Raw genomic sequence first — 27,285 nt, 5'->3', positions numbered from 1 at the left:
TCAAAGATAGTAGTCACTGCATCTTTTTTATTACAAAATAAATGCAAATGATTTTCCAAAAATTCTCATAAACTGTATTCAAGAAACATCCATATAGATGGAATAACGAATGAGATTAGAAAGAAACTGCCCTCTTTCGGCCTAACTCGAGCATTAATAATATTTCCCAGATATTGGGTAATAATATTGTTGGAATTAATATCTTAGCTGCGACAACAATGAACCGTATAATAATCACAGTTATAAAGAGGACAGCGTTAGCGAAAACTATTTGAAACATTAAATATCCATAAATCATTTCGAAAAAGCCACCTCTTATCACAAATGCTTTGTATATCAACAGCATAACGTTGACAACTCCATACTCAAAACCAATACCGAAATACAAAGTTAACGGTAAAACCATACCACCAGGATGACTTGTACTTTCTACGAAGGCAATACGTATGTAATTAAACATGATATGCAAAGACAAACAATTTTTTTTAAGCGGCTTTACTTTGAAATATTACTTTTAATCGTACAACAGCAGGTTTTCGTCACGAGTTGCGAGTGCACTTCATGGTTGTAGCAAGTAGCCTAACCATGTCTCCATATTAAGAAAACGATTATATCATTGTGCTTAAAGTGGACTTTAATCAATGGTCTATTTTCATACTAAAAATACCCAGATTTGCTCATGTTTTCGACTTTTACTACTTCCAGGTTTCCACCTGTAAACATTTTGAAGAGTCATTTTTCAAATAATTCTAAAGTGGTTATTTATTTTTTGCCATCTGTGGTGAGGTTTATATAAATATAAAATTGTAATTCTTAAATAATTTGGATGTTGGGAGGACTGTAATTAACAATAGTTATCTTATTCATTATTGTTAAATCTTTCAGTTGCTTTATCTGCTTGGAGTGCTGTTTAACATTCAATAGCCATGTTACTTAATCATTCCTGTGTAACATTCAATAGCCATGTTATTTCGTCATTCCTGTATAACATTTAATAGCCATGTTATTTTGTCATTCCTGTGTAACATTCAATAGCCATGTTATTTCGTTATTCCTGTATAACATTCAATAGCCATGTTATTTCGTCATTCCTGTATAACATTCAATAGCCATGCTACTTCATCATTCCTGTGTAACATTCAATAGCCATGTTACTTCGTGAACTTGTACAGTATTGGCCATATCATCTATCAAACAATATAAATTTGCTATATAGTTAACACATAATTATTTAAAAACACATTCCTCTTTCAGTCACGCTTGCAGAATTAACAGTAACAATGCCATCTTGAAATTTGTTCAATAGAATTCTAAATTTTTAAGTTAATTCTCAACTAAGTTTAAAATGCTATCTTTCCTACACAGATATTATGAAAAACAAAAATTGCATATTTTTTTCTGTCACTCAAAGACGTTCTGGCTCGTATATGCATAGCATCAATTTAGGGTTACCAGATTTCCAGAGTAAAAACCTGAGTTATTTCTTTGTCCTTACGGACATTTTAAACAACATTAACACACGTTTTATCATTTAACGAGATATTTATAGCATTGTGTTTTAAGGCCATAAACAAACAAAATCAATTAAAAGCTTATATAGAAATGATAGCCGGTCACTAGGCAGCCGCAGCAATTAATAACTGAAGTTATTAATACATGGAACAAATTTTCCATGGCTGGAAAAGAAAACGTAGGAAAGAGAGAATGAACACTGTACCAGGTGATTGTCCAAGTGTAAAGAAGCCGTATGTAATGACACACTGTTCATATGAAACTCATTTTGTGGTAGAGAAAAACTGAGACAACTTCATGTTTTTAATGTTTCTCATCAGGACGAAAAATATCCGCCTAAAAACTAGGACAAACCCAATTTTACTGGGACGTCTGGTAACCCTAATCGAGTGGAAAGTTATATTCAAAGTGGTAGAAAAAAGTGCCTAACAAGCGTCTTGAGTTGAGCAAATGAACCCATGACGTATTTTTCTACCGGAGTTGTTTCAACACTAGGAAATTTAAAAACATTTTAATAATAGGTAATAGCAAGAGAATATAAAGAGATTCCGTTTCAACAGTCGCTTCAGATCCTATTGTTCCTCGTATGTGATTTTTTTTAAATATTCATTTCTTTCGCACAGGAAGAGTTGCGACACTTTTGTTTCTTAAGATTATCTGTTGTTTTAATCTGAAAAGAAAAAAGAAATTGGGCTCGTTAACTTGAGATAAACATTGACCGCAGATATATATATATATATGTCACTATTTAAACTAAACTTACAAAAATATAAATTAAAGGAATTAAATTATTCACCGTCCATCATTTTGGATGTGTGTACATACACACACACAGATATACATAGAAAACAACTTAGGCCTACAAATAATTGATCTTAGCTCCCTTAAGTTATAAACTGATTAGGCATAGGCTAATAACGGCAGGCTTAACTTACATCCACACACCACATATATTAATAAGGTGAAATAAAAATGTATTCAGGGTTCAGATATAATGGGTTTTAAATGTTGTTCTTATAATTTTAATGATCACTTTCGTTGTATCCAACTAACTGAACAAAGTAGGAACTCTTTATATATTTCATTGACAGTTTGAAAATGATAAATTATTTCGGAAGGAAAGCAGCTTCCAACTTATACGACGATATAATTTAAAGCTTTCTATGTCACTACGACTTCCTTAAAAAAATGAACAAGAATGTCTGGCCATATGCTCACTGATGTCTAAATTAAACTTTTTGAATATAATGTCCTCAAAATGAACGCTCTAAGACCACGATTTAATATATTGTCTGATAATTATTGTGGATAGATTTCACAAGACAAGAATTTAAGTGTTTACAAATTTACTATAATGTATTGTACAAAGTTTAAAGTGAAATATACAAGTAAAATCTCTATACAGTTAAAACTCTACATATTTTGATTGGAAAAATTACACCATCTTCCAGAAGGTAGAAGAAACGCAGGAAATTTTATTTTTATACCAGTAAATGTATGTGACAATTTGTATTTATACAGAGCTCTCTACAGAGTAGATTTCCAAACTTTTTCTTCTGTTACATCAGGGCCGAAATCTCTATTCAAAATTATTTTATCTCTTACGTTTTCTTAAGATTCTCTTGTATATTAATTAATTTTTAGCTTAACTTTTTCAAGTGTTCGAATCTTATCTCATTCAATGTTGCGTGAAAAGTTTGTCATATGTTCCGCCAGGGGTCGATTCGATAGTTTTTTATTTTTTTGACGGTATTCTTACGTTTCTGGTCTCCAGAAGATGGTGAAAATTTTCCGGCAAAACATGTAGTTTATTAATTGTTTTTAAAGAAATAATTTTACAATAAAGATACTAATTTGACAGCAAACGTTTTGCGAGTATCTGCTTGTACTAAAATAATGGAATATATTCCACACTCGAGGGAAAGAAAATTAAAACAACATTTTTGCAATCGCTTAACTTTTAACATACTCGATCAAACAAGCACAAAAGTAAGTTAAACAGTGAAATTCAAGTCATAACTGGCCCCAAAAGATTGAACAGCCCAACAGTCAAAACGTAGGAGACAGCTTAATCAGTATCTAGTAATTAAAATCACTATTTAATACTTAGACTTAAGTGATCGTATAATCTTCTTGCCACTACAACAAAAGGATTGCATGGTTTGTTCCTTATGCGTTAATATGCATGTTAATTCTTCTTACCCATATAGTAAATGTTTTACTTTATTCTAAACATTATGTACCTCTAAAACTGGACTGCAAATTTTTTTTACAAAACTTCAAAATTATTAGTACCATTACCACCAATCTTTGTGCAGCAATAAAAGAAAAATATGGCGCAAACAAGATTTTTCTTACCTATATGAACGTTAACAGAAAATTTTAGAGAACACACTTTTACAAAGTTTGACTGTCAAAATGTAAAATCTGCTTCAAAATGGTTTTCTAGATCCTTATTTCGCCATTATCAGTTACTGAGGGAAGCAATTTCACAAATAAATCGCAATAAATGCAGTACTGAATGCTGGAATGAGCATTTGCAACGTGATCACCTAAGAACCAAGGTCAACGGATCTTTACCTTATATCTCAAGACAGCACAGATAACCCTCGTGTAGCTTTGCGCGAAATTCAAACCAAACCAAATATCTCAAGACGGCTGGTATGGATATTACAACTTTTATTAAAATAAAGGTTAACCTGAAGATGAGCTAAGAAAGTTGAAACGTCGTTCTCTACTTTGTTTGAATAAAAGTGTTAACACCCATACCAGCAGTCTTAAGATACATCTTTACTTCAATTGGGTTTCTCGCCATCACGGATCTTCATCTTATCTCTAACAAAGTTCACGATATATAGTAATACTAGTACTGGTATCATGAATCAATGAATTCTATCTGTGCCTACTTAAGTGAGGCAATTACTTACTTTTTATAGTTGTAAATAAATATTCATTCTGGAAAGGATTTCATATCAGTGGTTAATGAAAAAAGAACATTGTTTATTCAAATATATATATCTTCCTTTGACCAGTCACTCTAGTTCCCAGAGTTAGTTTCACATAATTCAGATCATGTTCAGTGTCACTGAAGCTTCTAGCCAATTTTTCATTAAAGTTAATCTACATAATATTGTATTGTACGTGTAATATTAGCAATATTCTTTCCTGTATTATTTCTCGTATAAATTGGTTCCTTTTATAGGTTTAGACAAACAGAAATGATTACAGTTTAAATGTCTTTAGTTAAAGCAAACATATGTGGAATCCATCCAAAACCACTTCTGTGAAGAAAAACTATCTGCTTTAGCCGAAACAGTAGGAGATACGCAAATAAAGCGATGTAGTGTGAGTAATGGAAAGTTACTTTAAGTTACTGTGTTTTTGAGGTATCTCCTACTGTTTGACCCAAAACAGAAATTTAGTCGTAGCGTAACAGCTCTGAATTTTCTGTTTGCAAACTTTTAGCTCTTAGCTCCGTCATTTCGTGACCGACTTGAGATCTAATTGCAGTCTTGGACTCAAGAGGTCAAACCCGTTCGACTGATGTATTTGATTATGTTTAAGGTTTCATAGATCGAGTTACTTTAATTCTGAAAAAAAAATTCAATTCAAGGAGGCTCTGATTAGTAATAAAATCTAATCGGGTATAGGCGCGCTACACGCTTGGCATTGCTGGTGCACAAAAATATAATTAATATAAAGAAAAACGAACAAAAATGCATTATACATTAATTTACTCTTATCCTACGTAAAAGAATTTACCACGGCTATTGAGGATTTTCTCGTTTTCTATCAAGTGTTTGTTTTTAGACGAATGGATATTTCAGTTTGTTTCATATAAACTTCTTTATGAAAGTTAATATTGAAATGTATTTTGTAGATTTATGATATTGTAACACAACGTTCGTATGAAATGAAACGTCTTCAGTGTAATATCTGTCTTGGTACTATCACACGAATTTCGTATCAAATCAATTACGTCTTCAATTAAAACATCCATCTTTTTTAACTTTAAAAAAACAAATTTCATCTAGCTTGTAGGTTCTTACATAGTTTATTAGTTTTGGTTAAGAAGTTCAAATGTGGGAACACTTTCCAGAATACTATAGTACGTGATACAAGTGAACCAAAGCTTACCACGCCTACCTGAGTGTTTTAGTTGTCTCCTCCATCGATGGGATCTTTAAGACAATGCCATTGGGCAATGGGTCGACGAGGGGAGGCTAGCATATCCATCCAGTGTCGTAGTTCTGTTCCTGAGGCGTTACATCCGAGCACTACCTTCCCGATTGGTTCGGACGTTCCGATACGATCATAATCCACAACAGTAACGACCAAATTTACTTTCTGTGTGTGATAGAGAGACCAATTTTACAGTATGTTAGTACGTTGTCTTAATATTATTATTTTCTACTCCTTGCTTACAGTATACAACTGATGTATTTTTTAAACGAAACTTGCTAAATTTTTTGTAAATGGTTCATAAGATAATATTTCCTTTTACACTATAAAATTTACCTATCAAACTAATATGATGTAAGTACACCATGTAATGTAATACATATACAAATTAACTCCTTAATACTTTTTCAAAGTGTCTCTATATTCTTTAGTTATTAAACAATTTCTTTCTTGTGTTTCTGTAGTAAGATTATGGGCATATAAAAACAAAATTTAGGGTTAAGTCCCCGCGATGGACATATCGATGCTAGACCAATGAACAACTTTCTATTAAAATACAATTAAACGACATGAAGTATAAATATAATTTACATGAAACTTATGCTAAATACTGTAAAGTAAAAAACAATTCCATGAGAAAAACACACATAAAAAAGTGCCCTAATTTGATTTTCGTGGTTTAAGAAACCAAATGAAAAGTGCTCTAAGCCTGCCATTTCTTTCGGGTTTATGTGTGTTTGCAGAGCTTGAGACACTCAGGGAAAATTCTGTAAAATCTGCCATTCTTGGCCTATTTATGTGTGTTTCCAAGGCTCACAAAAAGACGTTCAAAATTATTATTTATACGTTGTTGTTTTTTACCCCGAGGCTTAAGAGACCCACAAAGATTGCTTTTAACTCGTTGTTTCTAGTGTTCAAAGAAATTATTAACTGTTGCAATATTTAATGAGAGCACAACAATTGTAGAAGTAAATAGGTTATTTATACAGAATGTGATCAAAATACAAATAAATCACCTGAATTTGCTCAAAAGGGATTTCGAAGGTGAAGGATTCGTTAAAATAGGGATTAAGCGTGCACTTCTTAATGCTTGTCTTCTTCTTCTTGATTCTTTTGGAATTCATCATGATAGCAATCTTTACATAGGGATCTGGAATAGTTAAAGAAAAATTAGCACGAGTCTAATTAACAGCCGAAATTATTTAATTTAATATATTGACTTTAAATATTTTCACAACGTGAACATTGTTAATTTACAAATACAGGGGGTTTATAAAGTTAGCAAGGGTATTTTGAAACTGTGTCTAGGGTGACCCGTGTAACAATGTTAGAAAAGTTCTGTGGGCTAACATAATGGATAATGGAAGCGCATTGGACTTGCTACTTGTTTCTGTAAATGCGTTAAGGGGCGCTACGATAACATCTGTTCGACGTTATCAGCATCATTTTCGATTAGTTATTATTAAGGTGTGACGACGAATCACCCGATCTCCTGTAGAAACGGCATCAAGTAGTTGAAAAACGACTGCAACATTGTGACAGCAATACCACAAACAGTAGTTCATAAGGATTGAAGACAAGGGTGGTCAAAACTCACAGTAAATGGTGCAAACTATTAGAAGAGTTTTCGGACTAGTTTTGACACATTCGAGCGTCTTCTTCGTTCTTACATCATCTCTCCCTCTCTCTCTTTCTTTGACCTCTTCCTCCATCCTTTGTATTTGTTTCAGCATCTGTCAAATGTATATATACATTGTACGCGAGAGCCAGAGTAATCCGCACTTACTCAGGTCCTTATCAGGGTAATGTCCATGCACTGTCTAAACATACACTTGGCGCAAATAATGGTATTTGTGGTTTCGCTCTAAGCAGGTAGCTTGTTCTGATTGGAAATGAATATTAATGAATCAGTGTTTTGAAAGTGTAAAGAGTTTTATTGTGAAAATACCTGATAAACCACCAACGTCCATTTTCTTCAGATTCTTTGCCTCTAGAATAACAACTGTCAATTTTCCAGCTGTTGGAACGTAACGTAACGAAAAACATATGTCTCCCAACTTGTTGTCCTGGGCAAAACAATAACAATAGAATAAAGAGAACCTTCACACTTTATACAAATATCGATTACGTAACTCTGTAGCTTTAAGAACTGACCTTTACACTGATAACATACAGATTGTAAAACATAGGAAGTGCTTGAAGTACATTGTTGTTAAATATTCAAGACCAGTAAACGATTTAAAACAGTTCTAAGTTAGTTATTATAATTTTGTTAATCATAAAATAAATTTCTGCTTTATCGAACAAAACGTTTCAACCTAAATTGAGATTGCAAGTCTTATTTGTTACTGTATTTCAAAAAACAGTTACAATAAAAGAGAGCTAAGCCTTTTTTTTCTATCACCTTCATAATTATTATTTAAACATATTCACCAATGTATAAGATATTCCAATAATACATTGAGAAGTTGAAAACACCTCTTTAAGATAACAAATGTTGTTTGTTTGGTTTGTTTTTATCTTTTGACTATCTGCGCCATTCGTCCATAAGTTAGCAGTGTAAGACTAGAGAAAAGGCAGCTAGTCATCACCACCCACCGCCAACTCTTGGGCTACTCTTTTTACCAACGAATAGTGGGATTGAGCGTAAAATTATAACGCTCCTACGGCTGAAATGGCGAGCATATTTGATATGACGGGGATTCGAACCCACGATCCTCAGATTACAAGTCAATTGCCTTAACCACCTTGGCCATGCCGGGGCGTTTACAAATATTATTGATTATAGATGGGTCACGAATGTCGTTTTTTTTTTTTCCATTCTGAAGAAAGAATTTGTTTTATTAAACAATTTTGAAAACCTACCAACATTTGTTTATTGCACTATCTTTCTTAGGCTATCAAACAAGTAATTTTTTTTCTTAGTAATAAAAAAGCGTAATGTTCTCTTTATAAGAATAGTTCAACTTGATGCTCAGTTTCAGATTATTTCGTCACACGAAACAGTGTCGTATCACTGCAATGTTTGGCATGTCTTTCTACACGAAAAACTGACTAAAGTCTGCAAGTTCATTATCATGCGACCCGGTATGGCCAGGTGGTTAGGACGTTCGACTCGTAATCTGAGGGTTGCGGGTTTGAATTCCTGTCACACCAAACATGCTTTCATCTGTGAGGCCTTATAATGTCATGGTTAGTTCCCCTATTCGTTGGTAAAAGAGTAACTCAAGAGTTAGCGGCAAGTGGTGATGACTAGCTGGCTTTGGGAAAATGCATTAAATCAGGCCCGGCAAGGCCAGTCGGTTAGGGTGCTTAAGTCATAATCTGAGGGTCTTGAGTTCGAATCAAACATGTTTGCCCATTCAGCCGTGGGGGCGTTATATTGAACAGTCAATCCCATTAGTCGTTGGCAAAAGAGTAGCCCAAGAGTTGGCGGTGGATGGTGATGACTAACTGCTTTTCCTCTACTTTTACACTGCTAAAACAGAAAGGAGTAGCGCAGAGATCCCTCGCGTAGGTTTGCGCGAAATTTAAAAACACACGCACAAAGAAACAAATGTTTCAAGAGAGAAAATTAATGCCTTATGGGTCAAAATATTAAAAGAGTTGTACCAAACGTTTATTTAAATTTGTTGCCAACAGCATAAATTTTGGCAAGAAAAGTGCATGCCATTGCCTCATGACTTCTCTGTAATATTAGTAAGTAAATGAAAGTGGTTGAATATGTATATTTTATGAAATTAAAGCAACCTAAGCAATAAAAATATGTGACACAAATATCAGAATAAAGGAAGGTTCTCACCAATACACGCTAGGTTTAAAATAACATTAATAAAAAAACGATAAATGAAAACAATATAGAATCGTTTTATTTAACGTCGTCCATTAATCAACAAGATTGTTTAAATTTCATCATACTGTTGACATAAGAATTTAACATTAGTTTTTACAAGCATACTTAATATATGGTTATACACTGAATAATTAAACTTGAATGTTCATGATTTTTATAAGTTCAATGTTAAGTTTTTTCAGACGTGAATTCCCTAATAAACACATTATTATTAACCTTAATAAACGAAGAATTGTACTATTCTTCTGAGACAGATCTTTGGATTGTGCTTGCTGTCGTTGTCACAATACTGACAACACAGAGAATAGACATGTCGCTATTTAAACTATATAATGTTTATCATTATTATGACCAGATATTCCACTGTTTAACCATAGGCATCGCAGCAGACCTTACTTTTAACACGATTACTTAAAAAACTGAATACAAAAATATCCCGAAAAGTTTTATAAAGCTAAAACTACGTTACAAAATGTTCACAATCGTTACTTATATAGCTAATTGATAAGGACAACTATTTCAGTAATCGTAGTTTAATTAAATGTAGTCCAAGACATGTTTGCACTGCTACAAAGGAAAGTAATTTGCAGAACACAAATTCCAAAATACGTTAAGATACTTACGAAACAGTTGATATCCTTACTGAAAACAGGTGGCGTAGATGACGTTCATCAGTGCATGGGTGCAACAAAAGGTGGAAAGACGAAGAATTGCCGCAAACGAAAGAAGTTAACATAAAAAACCGAAACATATAAAAAACAGCCAGATTTCTTTTAAATATACTAATATATCAAACAAAATAATACTAATAGTGATTGCTGCAGCTACGAAACACATAACGAAAACAGAAAGTCAGTTTCTTTTTACACAAGACCACGTGCCAAACGAGGGAAAATCGTATCAACAAAACAATAAGCATTCCAGAAATTTAAAATAAACGTTGAACAAAATGATACAATTTAATTTAAAAAACAACAACAAAAAACAAAGAAAACAACAACAAAAAACGTCCTATTATTTTAGTTAACATAATGCAAAAGTTACTTTTCTAATAGGGATGTGTCGACTTCTAAATAATATAAATATATGTATATATTCTTCAACTAACTCAGTTACTCGACTAGCAACATGGCTACCTATTCTACGTTTCTAGATAGCACCAACAAAAAAGTATCACGAACTTTCTAGAAGATTTTCCTGTGGAAGATTCGAAGCTTTAATGTAAAAATATAACAACATCGTGTTATGCTGAAAATAAAAATTATTTTAAAGAATAGTACGGATAGGACATCTAGTAATTTTGGTCTAATATCCGGATACTGGTATCTGATCGGACTAGCATTGTAAATGTGGTTACACGCACACACACACACACACACACATATATATATATATATGTTTAAAAATTCCCAAAAACACGAGACATCTCTTTATTATAGCAATTTCTCTGCAATTGTAGAGTCGTTGAAATACATCATAGAAATAAGAGATTTAGGTTTACGGAATTTGAGATTTTAATTTGTCTTGCACATCTAGCCCATTCCTACTATAAGTACTACCGTGTTGATAGTATGATTTCTCACTTTTATAATACAGTGTCTGTAGTATATGTATAACAATACACACACTATGAGCACTGTATTATAGTACATGTACAACAATAAAATATTGAAAAATAACAGGATCAAAACTTGAACTTCCTCCCAAATGGGACAGCGGTAAGCCTATGGACTTACAACGCTAAAATCCGGGGTTCGATTTCCCGCATTGATTCGTTTGTTTTGTTTTGATTTTCGCGCTAACATACACAAAGGCTATCTGCGCTAGCCGTCCCTAATGTAGCAATGTAAGACTAGAAAGAAGACAGCTAGTCATCACCATCTATTGCCAACTCTTGGGCTACTTTTTTACTAACGAATAGTGGAATTGACCGTCACTTATATTTTAGCGTTGTGTGTGACCGTCACACCCAAGTTTTACATCAAATACCAGTTTTATAGGGGTCTCCTGGACAGACTCCCCACATATCGTTACGACAGTATTTATGTCCAATAATAATAATAATAATCACGTCGAAGGAAACTGGAATAAAAATATCAAGTCTTCAGTTAACGGTACCATAGCTGAAAACAACGCGTTATTTAAACCCTTGAAACAATTTGCACAATAACAAAAATACACCCAACAAGGCCCGGCATGGGCAGGTGCGTCAAGGCATGCGACTCGTAATCTGAGGGTCGCGGGTTCGCATACCCGTCGCACCAAACATGCTCGCCTTTTCAGCTGTGGGCGCGTTATAATGTGACGGTCAATCCCACTATTCGTTGGTAAAAGAGTAGCCCAAGAGTTGGCGGTGGGTGATGATAACTAGCTGTCTTCTCTCTAGTCTTACATTGCTAAATTATTAGGGACGGCTAGCGCAGATAGCTCTCGAGTAGCTTTGCGCGAAATTCAAAATATCCAACAAATTAAATAGTCACGTTGAAGAAACACACGGGCGCCAACGTTCACGAGACTGTCGCGTGTTGTAATGCTGTTTAAGCTACAAAGACAATTTAATAAGCATATTATAACACTGGCGAGTTCACTACTCTTAAAAGGGATTAAGGGTGTAATTTACTGCGTCTGGGAATCGAGGGGTCTGCGAGAGACAACAATATTTTACCTTTTATTTTCGCCCTGTGTTGGAAGAAAGATGTATGTGTATTTTCTTATAGCAAAGCCACATCGGGTTATCTGCCGAGTCAACCGACGGGAATCGAAATCCTAATTTTAGCGTTGTAAATCCGTAGACTTACCGTTGCACCAGCGGAGAATCCCTGTGTTGGATCTATTAATGTTACAATATTCTTTATTATTAAGAATATTCACTTGCTATGTCAAAAGTAGTCGAGTCTCTCGTTTTAATCTTTAGTTTCTATCTTTTATTTGTACATATATTTGAGACTACTCAAAGCACTTTCAGAACTGAATTGTTCATACACACGTGATATAAAACTAATAAAAATAACTCTTTTATGGAAATATCGATTACTTTATACAACATACTTCAGTGATGGTTCGTTAGTGCGTGGACACATTAATTCGAAGGTCCGATAGTCTAAGATTTGAGATATTTTTTTTTCGTTAACAGTTAAAACGTTAAATTGGTCAAATTTGTCAAATTTTACAATAAAATGCCTCAAGATATGACCTAATTAGTTGCAACTTATCATGAATGGATGAATAAAATCACAATATCTTCGATGTTATCTGTTATATTCATGTTAGCTGCAGAATCCGGATATTTACGCATCATGACTGGATTTAGGATCGTAGCTCTCCTGAGACACGGGACATCCAAGACTCTCATTCGCTACAGTGTTGTGGCAACCAATGTTTATTACTGACTCATTAAGTACACTGCAATGTCAATTCACAAATAACGTCTGGTCCCCCGAATCCCTGTCAAGATGTACCCTTTAAACTTTTCATTTGAAATTGCATTAACCTGTTATAGACCTACGGATTTGTTTATTCACTCAATTTTCATTTATATTGCGAAAGCCCAAAACCTTCAGACCATCAGGTGTTTGAAATACTGGGCGGTCACTAGTATTTCTTACATACATTACAAAGTGACGTAAACACGATACGAATGTTAATGCTGTCACATGTATAATTTAGAATTTGACAAGGTTACATTTGTATTTTGTTTGTTCGTTTGTTTGAAGTAAAGCACAAAGCTACACAATGGGCTATCTGTGCTCTGCCCATCATGGGTATCGAAAACCGGTTTCTAGCATTGAAAGTCTGCAGACATATCGCTGTGCCACTAATAATTATAAATTATTATAGATACAAAATAAACCAATAATAAGAAAAAAGACTTGGCATGGCCAAGTGATTAGGGCGCTCGACTTGCAATATGCTGGTTGCGGGTTCGAATCCCCTTCACACAAAACATGCTCGCCCTTTCAGCCGTAGGGGCATTATTATGTGACAGTCAATCCCACTATTCATTGGTAAAAGAGTAGTCTAAGAGTTGGCGGTGGGTGATGATGACTACCTGCCTTCCCTCTAGCCTTATACTGCTAAATTAGGGACGTCTAGTTCAGATAGCTCTCGTGTAGATTTGAGCAAAATTCAAAAACAAATTAATAAAGAATATAGTTATTTATTGGTTTACTTTTAAATATTTAGTAATAGGTGTTCGATCCCAGGTATAGTAACAGCAACAATTTATTTTGCCCCCCTCCCAGTGGCAGGTCGGTGTGTCCGTAGACTTACAACGCTAGAAACCGGGTTTTGATACTTGTGGTAGGCAGAATACATATAGCTCTTCGTGTACCTTTTGAGCTTAACTTCATATAAACAATCAATTGATTTTAAGCCGGCAGTATAATTACTTAAGTTTTAAAACTTCACATAATTTTTCTTAGAAATTAAAAGCAAATTAATTTCTAATAATCATCAAAAGCCGTTCTAAACAGTGAAGTGTTTGTTTCGGATACTCGAATGAAGATACTTAAGAGATATGTGCACTAGACATCTCTAATTTTGAACTAATAACCTAGACGTAAGGCAGTCAGTTAACAGCATTCAAAGATTGGTATACGCTTGCCATACATATTAATGTAGCTATTATAAATAGTGTATTAATTTGTCTTAGTAAGTACAAATTGAATTACATTATTTGTTAAAGGCTAAAAGTGAAACTTCGTATAAGAAGTTTGCAAGAACCCCATTGCTTGGTTATGTTTTATCCAAATAATGTCGGAAAGCCTTCTGAACCGTTTGAAGTTAATCAGTTATTTCGGTCCACGAACATATAGAAATCTGTCTGATGTTCTATAGTGAATATATATATATATATACCTGTCCCTGTTCTTCCACACCTGTCAGTTCTCGCCATTCCTCGATGGTCTGCGCCAGATCAACCGTACTGAGAGCAACTTTAACTTCACCAATTTGATCGTGTTTGGAGAATCGATCAAAGTCAAAAATGGCGAAAACCAAAGTCTTGGACGCATATTCGGCGAAGGGAATCTATGAAATCGGACAAAAAAATATATATACATTATCGTCGAATTTTTTTTATAAAGAATCCTACTATGAGAATATTAGAAATTTTATTTACATTCAACACAATATTTCGAAATTGAAGATACGCGAAACTTCATAAAACTGTCACCTTAAAATTGAACGTTTCGTTGAATACGGGGTTTAACGTCTTTCGATGCACTTTGGTTTCGTATTTTTTCTTCTTATCTGGGAGTAGGTAGACTTTAACATAAGGATCAGATGTGCCTGACATATCCATTCCTGGAAGATCCTCAGCTTGGAGCACCGTCACCGCCAGCTAATGAACAGTAAAGGAAAATAATAAACGGCCTGTGCAACACCTAGACAAGTTATCAATGACTTTAAAGACAAGCAAATAATCAAGAAATGTAAAGTTTTGAAATATCATATCAATTAGTCATCGAAGTTGAGAAATGTACCATAATTGTTGGAGCCGAAAAAGGACATCCCTCCTGACCTAAAAGAAAGAGGCATTTTCTTTCTGAACTCAAAGTAAACACCCTGGACAAAAAAGGTTAGTAATTTGAACTAACTGAATGTTTTGTAGCCATTAAAACTAATTTATCGTCTATTCTACTGGTTTTTTTAATGATATTTAGGCTTAGATATTTTCCCCAGGATTTATTGTCTTTTATTTTAGAAATACATAAATTGACTCTTGCATCTTGGTTAAATAATCAAGTCTTTTGTTTATCTTTTGTTGGTTACATACGTCATAATCAATTTTTAATAAGTAAAATTCCAAATTCTATTACTGTATCTTACTTTTGTGTATGTTTATCAGTATAAAGTTATTACCCTTTTACATTAATACTTTAACAAAGTGATGGTGAGACAGGTTCATAATCTACAACTGATAGTTTTAGAATAGAGAGAGAGAGAGAGAGAGATGGATACACACAAAGAAAGAATGAGGGAGAATTAGAGAGAGAGAAGAAGTAAAATAAGTCAGAAAAGAGAGAGATAGAGAGGAAAATCTTGATAGTTAAATGCATGGGAACGAAGATGAATAATTACTTTTAGTTGGTAATACGGCACAGCTGATTGTTTGTACACTGATCTATTACTTTATAAATATAAACTATGGTTACTGTAGTTTGTACAACAAAAGAACGTTTATTTGAAAATTAACGTTATCTCATTAAAATGTAGTTAGCATTAAATATTATATGATATTAAAATGAAATAGCCTTAAAGATTACTTAGGCACAAATACAACTTAGTTTATGTAATGCAAATCGCTACTTCCTTATTATGGTTGGTTGTTCTCTTTGGAAAGTTTTTGGTTATTTCTATGGAATAAACTATAAAGGGTCTAACTTGCACCAAAGATGATATTAAATCATTATGGTCAACTAGAAGCAACTTGTTTTACATTAAAACAATCAATTTTAGAATCTGAAGAAACATCATGAAGATGAGAACTCTGAGTGGTGTATCATTGTTATCCCCTCCCCCAGTGAGACAGAGGCATGTCTGCGGACTTACAACTCTAGCACAACACAGACAACCCATTGTGTAGCTTTTTGTTTCATTGTAAACAAACAAAAGTAAAATGTTTTAGATAATATTTTCAAATATTCTACTTAAAAAAAAAGAAATACTGGAAGAAAAGGAGATTCAGGTGTTCTCTATTTCACCATTCAGATGTATTGTTCATCAGCGGTTCGAACAGAGTCTGGTTAAACAAATGTATGCCACTTACGTTGCTGTTATTGAAGTCATAGTCCAACTTGTATTGAAGACGGCCTAGTTTGATTTCAGACTTGGCACTCTCCTCATCTCCTTCATTTTCCTCCATGTTATCCTGTAAACCTTCCATGTCTGGCTGAACCTAATAATAATATGAAAAACTTCCTTAGTTTTTACTTCATCAGAAAATATCATTCACAAAAGTTCTGCAGTAAAAAAATAAACTAAATAGGTTCGACATTATCAGCTTTTTGAATACATTTTTCAAAGTTATTTATGTTCCAAACTCTTAACGAGTCTATGACTTTTTCATTTGCCGAGCGATCCTTCACGATATAAAAGAGTAAATAAAAAAATCTATATTACTAAAAATATCCTATTAAGCATTAACGGGATACTCCTACATATTTCATCCGGTGCTTTTGTGTATTTCTTTACACTGATTATTTTAACAGACAGAAACGTACGATAAAATATTTGGATCCCATAGAGAGTGAAAGATCTAAAAACAAGTCGATAATTTGAGGGTTACTACTAATCTAGCAGATATAGAGATGCTTCATAAGCAGACAGGGATAGCTAAAAACCTTAGTACTTTGTCTTATTCAACAGTGACGTGCAAAGTTTACATACCTCGTACTTTCTTGAGGAAAATTAGTTGAGAAAACAAATAAAACGTAGGACACCTTTTTACTTATGGGTATTTGTTTTACCTAAATATTTAATATCAATTAATGAAAATTACAGTCTATTAAAAATAACGAATCAGTGTAAACTAATCTATTTTCGACGGATAGATGACCAGTGTTACCTTTTCTTTGTAAGAATTGCCTAATAACTGTAGACCTTTCAAGTCAACGGATCCTTTTATTCCCTTTTTTCCGTCTTTTCGACGACGTTTGCACCACCTTTTGAGACAACAGCAGCAGATACACAAAAACAAGAAGCACACTCCAGTGGCAATAAGGATAAGAACATATGCTGATACTGTAATAAATTAATAGTTTAATAGATTATTTGACGTCTTTGGACTGGATTCACAGAATCTTTCACATATTTTGTGTAGCAAAAGTATTTAGGGTACAATCACACACACATGTATATATTATAAATCGTCGTATTTCCGTCGTACAACTTTAGAGATACCGCGCCTAAATTACGGATATATATAAAACAAAAAAGAATCAAAGATGTTTTGAAGAAAAGCGAGGATATATAGAGATGCTAGTTTTATGGTAAAAGCTCTGCTTGTTTGTCACCATTTTGTGTTAACGTGGAGTCCATCAAGGTTAAAACAAAACTGTAGAGAAAACATGAAAGAGTTCACCTACTGGTCTGTGTAACACAATTTCCTGCTAAAGTACGTAAGACTTGTGTTTATGTTTAAACGCAAAGTTGCAAAACGGAGTTATCTTCTTTGAGCCTAGCACAAAAATCAAATCTCGAGTTTTATCATTATAAGCCTTCAAGTTAATCATAAAACATTTATAATAAAAAAGGTTGGCAAATCGTATAAAAACGATAAAACCATTCTGCTTAAAAAGACGGACCTTCTTTCTGTTTTTACTCTTCAAGTGAATAGATCTACCTGTTAAAAGCGTAATAGCACAATGTTCTGGACAGCTTTTACAGAGGGTTAAGTACCTTATATTAAAACTATGTTGTTAACCTCTTCCTCACAGGCCCTGATACCCCGTACGCTTATGGTCTACTTGATGATTCAGCTTTTAAACAATAGCAAATGGCTCGGTTCTCAGACCATTATGCACAATTCATACTATTCTTCCCGTGTGTCTTTCATAATCCATCTAGTGTTCGAAAACAGTGGTTTTCCAGTGCTCGTTTCAACAGTCCAATTGCTCAGAAATCTGTAGATTTTGTGTTTGATGTTGACTGACATGTCTTCATATGGAATACCATGGATATCTGTTTCATTCTTCTATTGCTTGAGATATGCGATCATTTAACGGGAAAGGGAATTATTTGATTGGAATGTTTATCTTGGTGAACCCATACCCTCTTGTCCAGACGAAGAAGTTTTTTGATTATATTGCTTACTGTTACGTGGGGCACGTGGACGGCATTTACCACTAACCTTTGTGTTAATAGATTCTCACCCGTTACAAGATGCTACGCTTTGTTTACCTCAGCGTATCACGTATATTTCTGGATGGTCGTAGTTCCCCAACTAGATCTATATTCTTCGTTTTTCAAACGCCATTACGTACATGGGATATTTCTGTTTGTTTTCGAATTTTGTGTAAAACTACACGAGAGTCATCTGCACTAGCTGTCCCTAGAGGGAAGGCAGTTACTTATCATCACCATTCATCGCGAACTCTTAGGTTACGCTTTTATCAACGATAAGTGGGACTGACTGTACATTGTAACGCCCCCACAGCTGAAAGGGCTAGTATGTTTGGCGTGGAGGGAATTCGAACCCCCGACTCTCAGATTACGAGTCGAGCACTCTAACCACTTGGTCATGCCGGGTGCGATATCTCTGTCTCGGAAATTTTAAACACCCGATCTGAATATTAATTTATGACTAAATGTGTGAACCATTTACATTGGAAATAGCTGTAACGTAAGCTTCGCAAAAAGTAATCAGTTTCTGATGGCATCACACCACTAACGTAACGAAAAACAATGTCAAAATGTAGTACTGATACATTCAATCCCATAGCGACTTTATATCCCCAAGAGATGTCACGTGACTTGGTGATTTGCATATTCAAGAACTGTTTTAATGCAACGTGCTCAACCCTGTATAAAACTCGAGCAATACACAGACTCATTTAAAAGCGTTTCTGAAAGCAGTCAGTTAGTTTGTATATAAATATGATAACCTCGTGTCATCTGAAAATCATACAGGACCTTAAACCGTATTAAAATAACCATGAACCGTATTAGAATAATATAATTTAAAAAAATACACACATATATATATAGTTAAACTGATATTGCTCGCAAGGAAAACGAGGCTGTCGTGAAGACAGGAAAATTCAGAACCGTATATTTGGGAAATACACTTACACTGTGTTTTCTCCATAAGTTCGTGAAGTATCTTCTCCCCAATGCTTTCTTCAGGAGCTGAAGTAGTTACATTTCCAGCGGCACCACCGTCAACATCTGGTGGTAGCGCAGTTGTGCCTATTCTCGTATCCATGGTTGAAATTTGTGGTGCCAGTGGTGATGGAGCTTTGGATTCCGGAGAGTGTGATTTTCTTAGGCGGTAAAGCAGTTCGTCTAATTTGGTTAACCGTGGCATTTTGAGTTCAGGTTCACCTTAACTGTAAGACAGAAATAACAGGTAAATAAAAAAACACCAAAAAATGTTCGTTTTTTTTAATCCTGGTAAATATTTAATATTCCCAGCTTTTCGGCTGCAGGAGTTTCTGTGTCATTATACAGTATAAATACTACAGTACTCAATATTTTAAATATAATCTATGTTTACTGAGATTGGAAGTATAATCAGGATTAACTACTAATTTAAAAAAATACATTAGTTTTAATTTTAAAAACAATTCTTGACGTTCGCTGACAAAACCGGTAATGATGTAAGTAATTATTTCAACCGTTGACAAAATCAGCAGCTGAAGAGAAAGAATGTAGGTACTTATTTTAACCGTTGACAAAATCAGCAGCTGAAGAAAAAGATGTAGGTACTTATTTTAACCGTTGACAAAACAAGCAGCTGAGGAGAAAGGATGTAGGTACTTATTTTAACCGTTGACAAAATCAGTAGCTGAGGAGAAAGGATGTAGGTACTTATTTTAACCGTTGACAAAATCAGTAGCTGAAGAGAAAAGATGTAGGCATTTTAACCGTTGACAAAACCAGCAGCTGAAGGGAAAGGATGTAGGTACTTATTTTAACTACTGACAAAACCAGCAGCTGAAGATAAAGGATATAGGTACTTATTTTAACCATTCAGAAAACGAGCAGCTGAAGTGAAAAAGATGTAGGTGTTTATTTTAACTACTGGCAAAACCAGCAGCTGAAGAGAAAAGATGTAGATACTTATTTTAACTACTCACAAAACCAGCAGCTGAAGAGAAAGGATGTAGGTACTTATTTTAACCGTTGACTAAACCAGCAGCTGAAGATAACGGATGTAGGTACTTATTTTAACTACTCACAAAATCAGCAGTTGAAGAGAAAGGCTGTAGGTACTTATTTTAACTACTGACAAAACCAGCAGCTGAAGATAAAGGATATAGGTACTTATTTTAACCATTCAGAAAACGAGCAGCTGAAGTGAAAGGATGTATGTACTTATTTTAACTACTGACAAACCAGCAGCTAAGTAAAAAAGATGTAGGTGTTTATTTTAACTACTGGCAAAACCAGCAGCTGAAGAGAAAAGATGTAGATACTTATTTTAACTACTCACAAAACCAGCAGCTGAAGAGAAAGGATGTAGGTACTTATTTTAACCGTTGACTAAACCAGCAGCTGAAGATAACGGATGTAGGTACTTATTTTAACTACTCACAAAATCAGCAGTTGAAGAGAAAGGCTGTAGGTACTTATTTTAATTACTGACAAAACCAGGAGCGGAAGAGAAAGGTTTGTTTTTTGTTTTTGAATTTCGCACAAAGCTACTCCAGGACTATCTGTGCTAGCTGTTCCTAACTTAGCGGTGTAAGACTAGAGGGAAGGCAGCTAGTCATCACCTCCCACCGCCAACTCTTGGGCTACTCTCTTACCAACGAATAGTGGGATTGACCGTCGCGGGTTTGCATCCCTCAGATTACGAGTCGCACTCCTTAACACGCTTGGTCATGCCAGACCTGAAGACAAAGGATGTAGGTAATTATATTAGCCGATGACAAAACCAGCAGCATAAGCGCAAAGCTATACGATGACTATCTGTGCTACCATTCTCTAATTTAGCAGTGTAAGACTAGAGGGAAGGCAGCTGGCCATCACCATTCACCGTCAACTCTTGGGGTACTCTTTACCAACGAATCGTAGGATTGACCGACTATTATAATATTCCCACGGCTAAAAGACTGAGTATGTTTGCTGTGGCAGCGGTTCGAAACCACAGTTTGTTCATCCTATCCATTATCGACGACCCGTTTCGCTCCATTACCAGAGTTTATCAATTTCGTTAGAGATAAAACAAATGTATTAGTTGTCAGAACGTTATTTATATAAGTCGTTTGTTTGAATATAGATCGTTAACGTGGATGCTTTCATTATTCGCGAAGAGTGACTATTAATGCGACCAGACGTCCCGATATCGGCGGGACAGTCCAGCCGCCCCCAGAGATTTTAAGGGACATTTTGTGATATAATGAATATAAATGTCTCGCAATATTAAAATTAATACTGGTATGCGAAGTGGTACTGTACTATGTCTACACATAAGGTTAGTGCTGTCCTCGAGTACATGTCCTTCATTTTCATATATTAACGTTCATATACATAGATAGCCTCAGATACTTACTGAGGATGTAATAACATAAAATTAGCCTGTTTAGTTCTTCATAAGTCTCCCGGTGGAACAGTTATAAGTCTTCAGATTTATAACACTAAAATAGGGATTCGACTCCCCTCAATGTACACCGCATATAGCCCGATGTGGCTTTGCTATAAGAAAACACACATACACACTTTTTTTTTCCGTAATACACTATTAGGCTTAACTGATTGACTTTTATACGACGAAATCATTGAAATGTCGTATGTACACAGTGCTATCATTACAACTGACAAAACAATAAGAATTTAGTTTGCTTTATTTCGGGACATACCATGAATATCGGAATCGTCGGTGACAATTTATTCTCAGTTGTGTTATATTTCCAGCTTATATCGGTCTATACACAGTTATTACTGTAATATTTCACTTACAGACACAGTATCAATACATCTATATCTCAAACAAAATTATAATTTATTTTTTCAAACAATTAAATAGTTCTCATGTCTTGGTTGATTATAACCACAGTAAATGATTACACACTATGTATTTTTTATGAATGTCATTCTCTTCTATTGCATGTTTTCAAAACGCATTTCTCATTTGTCAAAGAAAATAATTTCCAATCAACAGCAACAACATAATAAGACGATATGCAATTTTTGTGAAAAAAGTTTTAATTCTTTTTAATGGAACTCATTGTTTTATCACCAGTTAAGGTGTCCTCACAGCTTAGAGACTAGAAAACCTTGTCACTTTAGTGACTGTAGTGTGTCACATTTGTAATAAAAGAAATGGTTTCTTTAAACAAAACATAGATAATTCTTTAATTTTCTGGATTTTTTTTCAATCGAAATATTATTATTTCGTGCATTTAGACGACTGTGTTTTATTCGTAAAAATATCGTGAAACTTGGGTCTCATTGTTTTTGTTACCTGAGCATAGCAATAACTGAAAAGAAACAAACATTTCGCTTATTTTTACGTCAGCTTTGTTACTGAAATACTGCATTGTTAAAATGTATTTTAACTAACGTTATTTTACTTTGTCAGTTAATGTGGCGAAACGTTTGGTTTCAGGCACACGAGAAAACAAAATTTGATATTGATTTAAACTGTTTTGTGTTGCAAATGTTGCTTATGGTAAGTCGTCATGGTTACAGACTGGTACTAGTGACGTCTTGAAGTTTAAGTTTATACATCATATACAGGAAAAACATATCTCCTTGCGATAATACATTAAGGTTTACGTGACTTGATTCTGAATAAATGTTCCAAAATTTACTAAGGACAAATGACTTTGTCTGGTGATTGAGTGTATTCTGTTTTCAAATATTAGAGAAATATAAGGTAAAATCTTAAAGATGGTTTTTTAACGTATTGTCTTATATGTGCATTTAAACAGTGTTTTATTCGTAGTACAACAGCGATAGGTTTTATTTGTTTGGAATTAAGCACAAAGCTACAGAATGGGTTATCTGTGCTCTGTCCACCACGGGTATCGAAACACGGTTTCTAGCGGTGTGGGTCCGTAGGCATGGCGCTGTGACACTGGGGGTGGGGGCGCAGCGAGAGGCCTTCTAATAAAGACTTTTTTGGTATTATTGTTATAGAACTCTTTACGTTTCTTAAATACATGGTGGTTCTAAAGCCAGTAAGGGCATTTGGAAAAGCGTGTAGGATGAATCATGCAACGAACGAGCGAAATATTTTTCGTACATGCATATTACATTGATAACATTAACAACTGAAGACTTATTAAAATAATAAATGTAATATAACTGTTAATTGGACTTAGTTTAGGCTGCTGTTCAAGGTAAAAAATGGAAAATTATTAATGATTTGTACATCAACAGGAGATTCCTGTGGCGCCCATCGAGCTCGTACCAGAGGGTCGCTAACATTTTGAAAAACGTTTACATAACATATCACATACAAAAGTTACCACAGTCAGTGCTTTACATATACATTACTATAAAACATGATAGGGTACACAAGAAAGAATATATATATATAAGTTAAACAGCTATAGGAAAGTAAAGAAGAAATTTGCAGAATGACATGTTGGATACGATTTATTGGAGGTCGTTGATATGAAACGACGACAAAAAAAAATCCAGAATTGGAAGGAATAACGTATAATGTAAAGCTATTCCTGATAAAGTCTAGAAAATAGATGCGGTGCCAGTGAAAGAAAAGGACAAACAGCATAAATAATAATACAAAATAAAAAAGTAAAATCATTGCGAGGAGAAATAAGGCAAAGTGAAACTAGCATAAGATGATAACAAGCCAGAACACAAGAACATCCTTATGGATTTTCTTGAAAACAACACGAGAACATTCTTATGGATCTTCTTGAAAACAATATGAGAACATTCTTATGTTACTTCTTGAAAACAATATGAGAACATTCTTATGTTACTTCTTCAAAACGAGAATATCTATATAATTTCCATAATAAATAAATTTATAGTATCCTTATGGATTTTTCTAACAAATAACACGAGAAAACTATATGAATTTTTAAACAAATAGGACAAGAACATCCATGGTAGATTTTATTGTTTGAGGGTTCGAGGCTTCACACTTTTTGCAGGAATAGTGGCAGTAGCAGACACTTGCAATACTATAGATTAAGCACCAAATCATAAAACGTGTAATTCTTCAGGTATTTTCTTGTATAACTAGATAGCTAGTTCTATGAGAGACAATCGCACTCTGTTTTAGTTACAGCAGACAAAGACTGTTGTTGGGCTGTTGTATTGATTTGTTTCTGATGATCCATTTTCTTCTAGTCTCTCTTCACACAGCTTTTCTAAGTCCTGCAATTTTCTGCCACTTCTACCAAGTTATCTACACAATTGTTTATAGGAATACTTCGCAGATAATAAGGGAGTTAGTTTATTTTATAATTAAACAAACACCACTACCTTTTTTTTAAGATCTAAAGGCAGATTTTTACAACTGTTGAAATCGCCGTTAAGATCTTTAAAGAGCGATTCGAAATTATTCTTCCAAAATTAAGATTTGTGTGAATTAGCATGAGGCATTATAATATAAAATAGAAACAAACAGCTAATAGTGTTTACTTACTGACAAATGGTACTGTAAAACTCTGTGTTTACTGGAATACAGGACGACTTGAAGTGTTGAAAACGTGTTTAATATAGGAGGTTATTAAATCTGCCTTCAGAAGGTTTTCGAGTTTGGTTTGTTTTGAATTTCGCGCAAAGCTACATGAGGACTAGAGGAAAGGCAGTTAGTTATCAACACTCACCGTCAACTCTTGGACTACTTTTACCAACGAATAGTAGGATTAATTGTCACATTATAACGCTCTCACGGCTGAAAGGGGGAGCATGTTTGGTGTGACGGGGATTCGAACCTGAGACCCTCATATTACGAGTCGAGTGCCTTAACCACTTACTCATACTGGGCCCAGGTGTTTGGATAATCGGATTTTTGTTTGTTTTGGAATTTCGCACAAAGCTACTCGAGGGATATCTGTGCTAGCCGTTCCTAATTTAGCAGTGTAAGACTAGAGGAAAGGCAGCTAGTCATCACCGCCCACCGCCAACTCTTGGGCTACTCTTTTACCACCGAATAGTGGGATTGACCGTCACATTATAACGCCCCCACGGCTGAAAGGGCGAGCATGTTTGGTGCGACCGGGATTCGAACTCGCGACCCTCAGACTACGAGTCGCACACCTTAACACGCTAGGCCATGTCGGGCCTTTATCGGATGTTACTAAGTAATTATACGAATATATTTTTCAACATGTTTTTTTATGAATTTGTATAGGAATGATCAACAGGTTATAACGAAGCTAACTTATTTTATAATTAAGAAACCAAAGGTGTTAAGGTTATCAGGTGTACCTCCAGAAGATGTTTGGGTCAGTGGGTTTACCTTCTTTAACGTTCCGATTATATGGAGTCAACTTCCAGAAGGTGATAGGGGTAGGAGGTATATTTCCAATAGGTGTTCAAGTTATCGGGTCTACCTTCATTTAATGTTCAGATAACGGAATCAACCTTTCAGAATGCACGTTTGATTCCAGTGAGTATTCGAGCTATGGGTGTACTTTCAGAAGGTATTCAGAAGTCATCATGAATATAGACAAATTTAATTATACTAATGTAACATAAAGCGACATGAAATATGCATACATTTCTTTACTCTTGATTTCTAGCTTTTGTTAAATTTCGACTTGGTTTTGTAGTTTTAAGTCTATACTGTAGCGCTCATAAAAGTGTCGTTCCCAGTCAATATATCGTGTAAACATTCAGATAAATTTTTGCTTGTGACAATGTTTCAGTTGGTATATTACTTATGTACATTTAAAATATTCTGAATGCAGCACAATATTTGCACTTAAAAAATATTCTCCGTCACTCTTACATCGTAAGAAAGCATGCTGCACAGTGCGGAGAAGACATCGTATAATTATATGTTGGTAGAGAGCAGAATTTTAACAAAAGTTTCGCACCTAGATTTACCAAGTTCTGTTTTTCGATCATAACTCAGCAGCAAGAAATTTATTTCACACCAAGTTCTTCCTCATTTATTAGAGAAACTTTTGATGCACTAGTTCATTATTTCAGAACACTAACTTCCTGAAGACAGCCTCAGTTAACGTACGTTTACAATAAAGGTTGTAAACACGGCAGGCCAGACTTCAACATACATAGAGATCAACTCATTTAAAAAATTACAGAAGTACATAAGAGTAATTACGTTGTAGATTAGTAACCAATATAATGTTTTGTAAAATTCGTTTTTAAACAATTTTCAGTAACTTAAATATCTCAAAAAAAAAGGTTAGTTTTTACGAGTTATTAAATTTAAAGTGAGTGCAGACATGAACAAGTTTGCATTTGTCAAAAGGTTTACATCAAAACTGACAAATGTGACTGAAACGTTCTGGATGAAAATTTTGGAGTTATCTTCTTTAATAACTTTTTCAACAGAAAACTTAATTAAAAATATCCTGAAACGTTTTATTCAAGTTCGGAATGCCTAGTGGACGTTATTGCTTGACAACTTAGAGTATCGTCCCACATTAAAATGCATATTATATAAAATTATATTAAAATACTATTATTTAATTAGATACAAAACAAATTAAACTTACTTTCAATATGTTCTAGGCCTAGTTTCTTAGTAAGTTGATACCTGAACTGTTTCACTCTTGTGTGTTTGGCATAGCTCTAGAACAATCATACTGCTTCTGCACTGCAGTAGCCAGACAAGTCCTTTGCAAGATGGCGGATGACGAACGCCAAAGATCAATGTAAAATGGCGCCCACGGATTCGAAACAGCGAAAGCGAACAGTGTGCTGCGGCTCTTTCTATCTGCTGCTATTCATTACGCACTTTACCCGCAAGCCGGCGAAGTAAGACATTAATCAATACGTTGTTTAAGTGTGTAGTTTTCCAAATTAATTTGCAACAAAAAATTAATCGTGAGGATGTATAAAAATATATAGATTCATCTTTAACTAAAAATACAATTTTTTGCGCAGTGAGATTATTTATA

The 27,285-nt window shown here is 34.4% G+C and overlaps 1 protein-coding gene across 1 annotated transcript; it reads right to left on the bottom strand.

The window, feature by feature from the left end:
• On the bottom strand, nt 1-27,080 carry LOC143243935 (synaptotagmin-1-like). The gene is made up of 10 exons (XM_076487764.1): nt 26,881-27,080; nt 19,340-19,596; nt 17,115-17,290; nt 16,317-16,445; nt 14,721-14,888; nt 14,405-14,575; nt 7,643-7,760; nt 6,711-6,844; nt 5,659-5,859; nt 1-2,182 (listed from the first exon to the last, which is right to left on the bottom strand). The coding sequence occupies exons 2-9, from the start codon at nt 19,572-19,574 to the stop codon at nt 5,668-5,670; spliced, it is 1,323 nt and encodes a 440-aa protein (XP_076343879.1). The 5' UTR covers nt 19,575-19,596; nt 26,881-27,080; the 3' UTR covers nt 1-2,182; nt 5,659-5,667.
• Between the last annotated feature and the right edge of the window lie 205 nt (nt 27,081-27,285).

The sequence above is a fragment of the Tachypleus tridentatus genome, chromosome 2 (genome assembly GCF_004210375.1).
Source record: "Tachypleus tridentatus isolate NWPU-2018 chromosome 2, ASM421037v1, whole genome shotgun sequence".
NCBI classification, from domain to species: domain Eukaryota; kingdom Metazoa; phylum Arthropoda; class Merostomata; order Xiphosura; family Limulidae; genus Tachypleus; species Tachypleus tridentatus.
Note: the sequence above shows the minus strand (reverse complement) of the source record. Positions and strands in the feature narration are given on the sequence as shown.

Excerpts from the sequence above, each read along its gene's own strand:
- LOC143243935 (XM_076487764.1), bottom strand. The coding sequence starts at position 19,574 with ATGCCACGGTTAACCAAATTAGACGAACTGCTTTACCGCCTAAGAAAA. Across the intron at positions 17,291-19,339 it reads ACTTATGGAGAAAACACAGT|TATCAGCATATGTTCTTATC; the intron begins GTAAGTGTATTT and ends AATTTATTACAG. Across the intron at positions 5,860-6,710 it reads TCCCTTTTGAGCAAATTCAG|AAAGTAAATTTGGTCGTTAC; the intron begins GTGATTTATTTG and ends TATCACACACAG.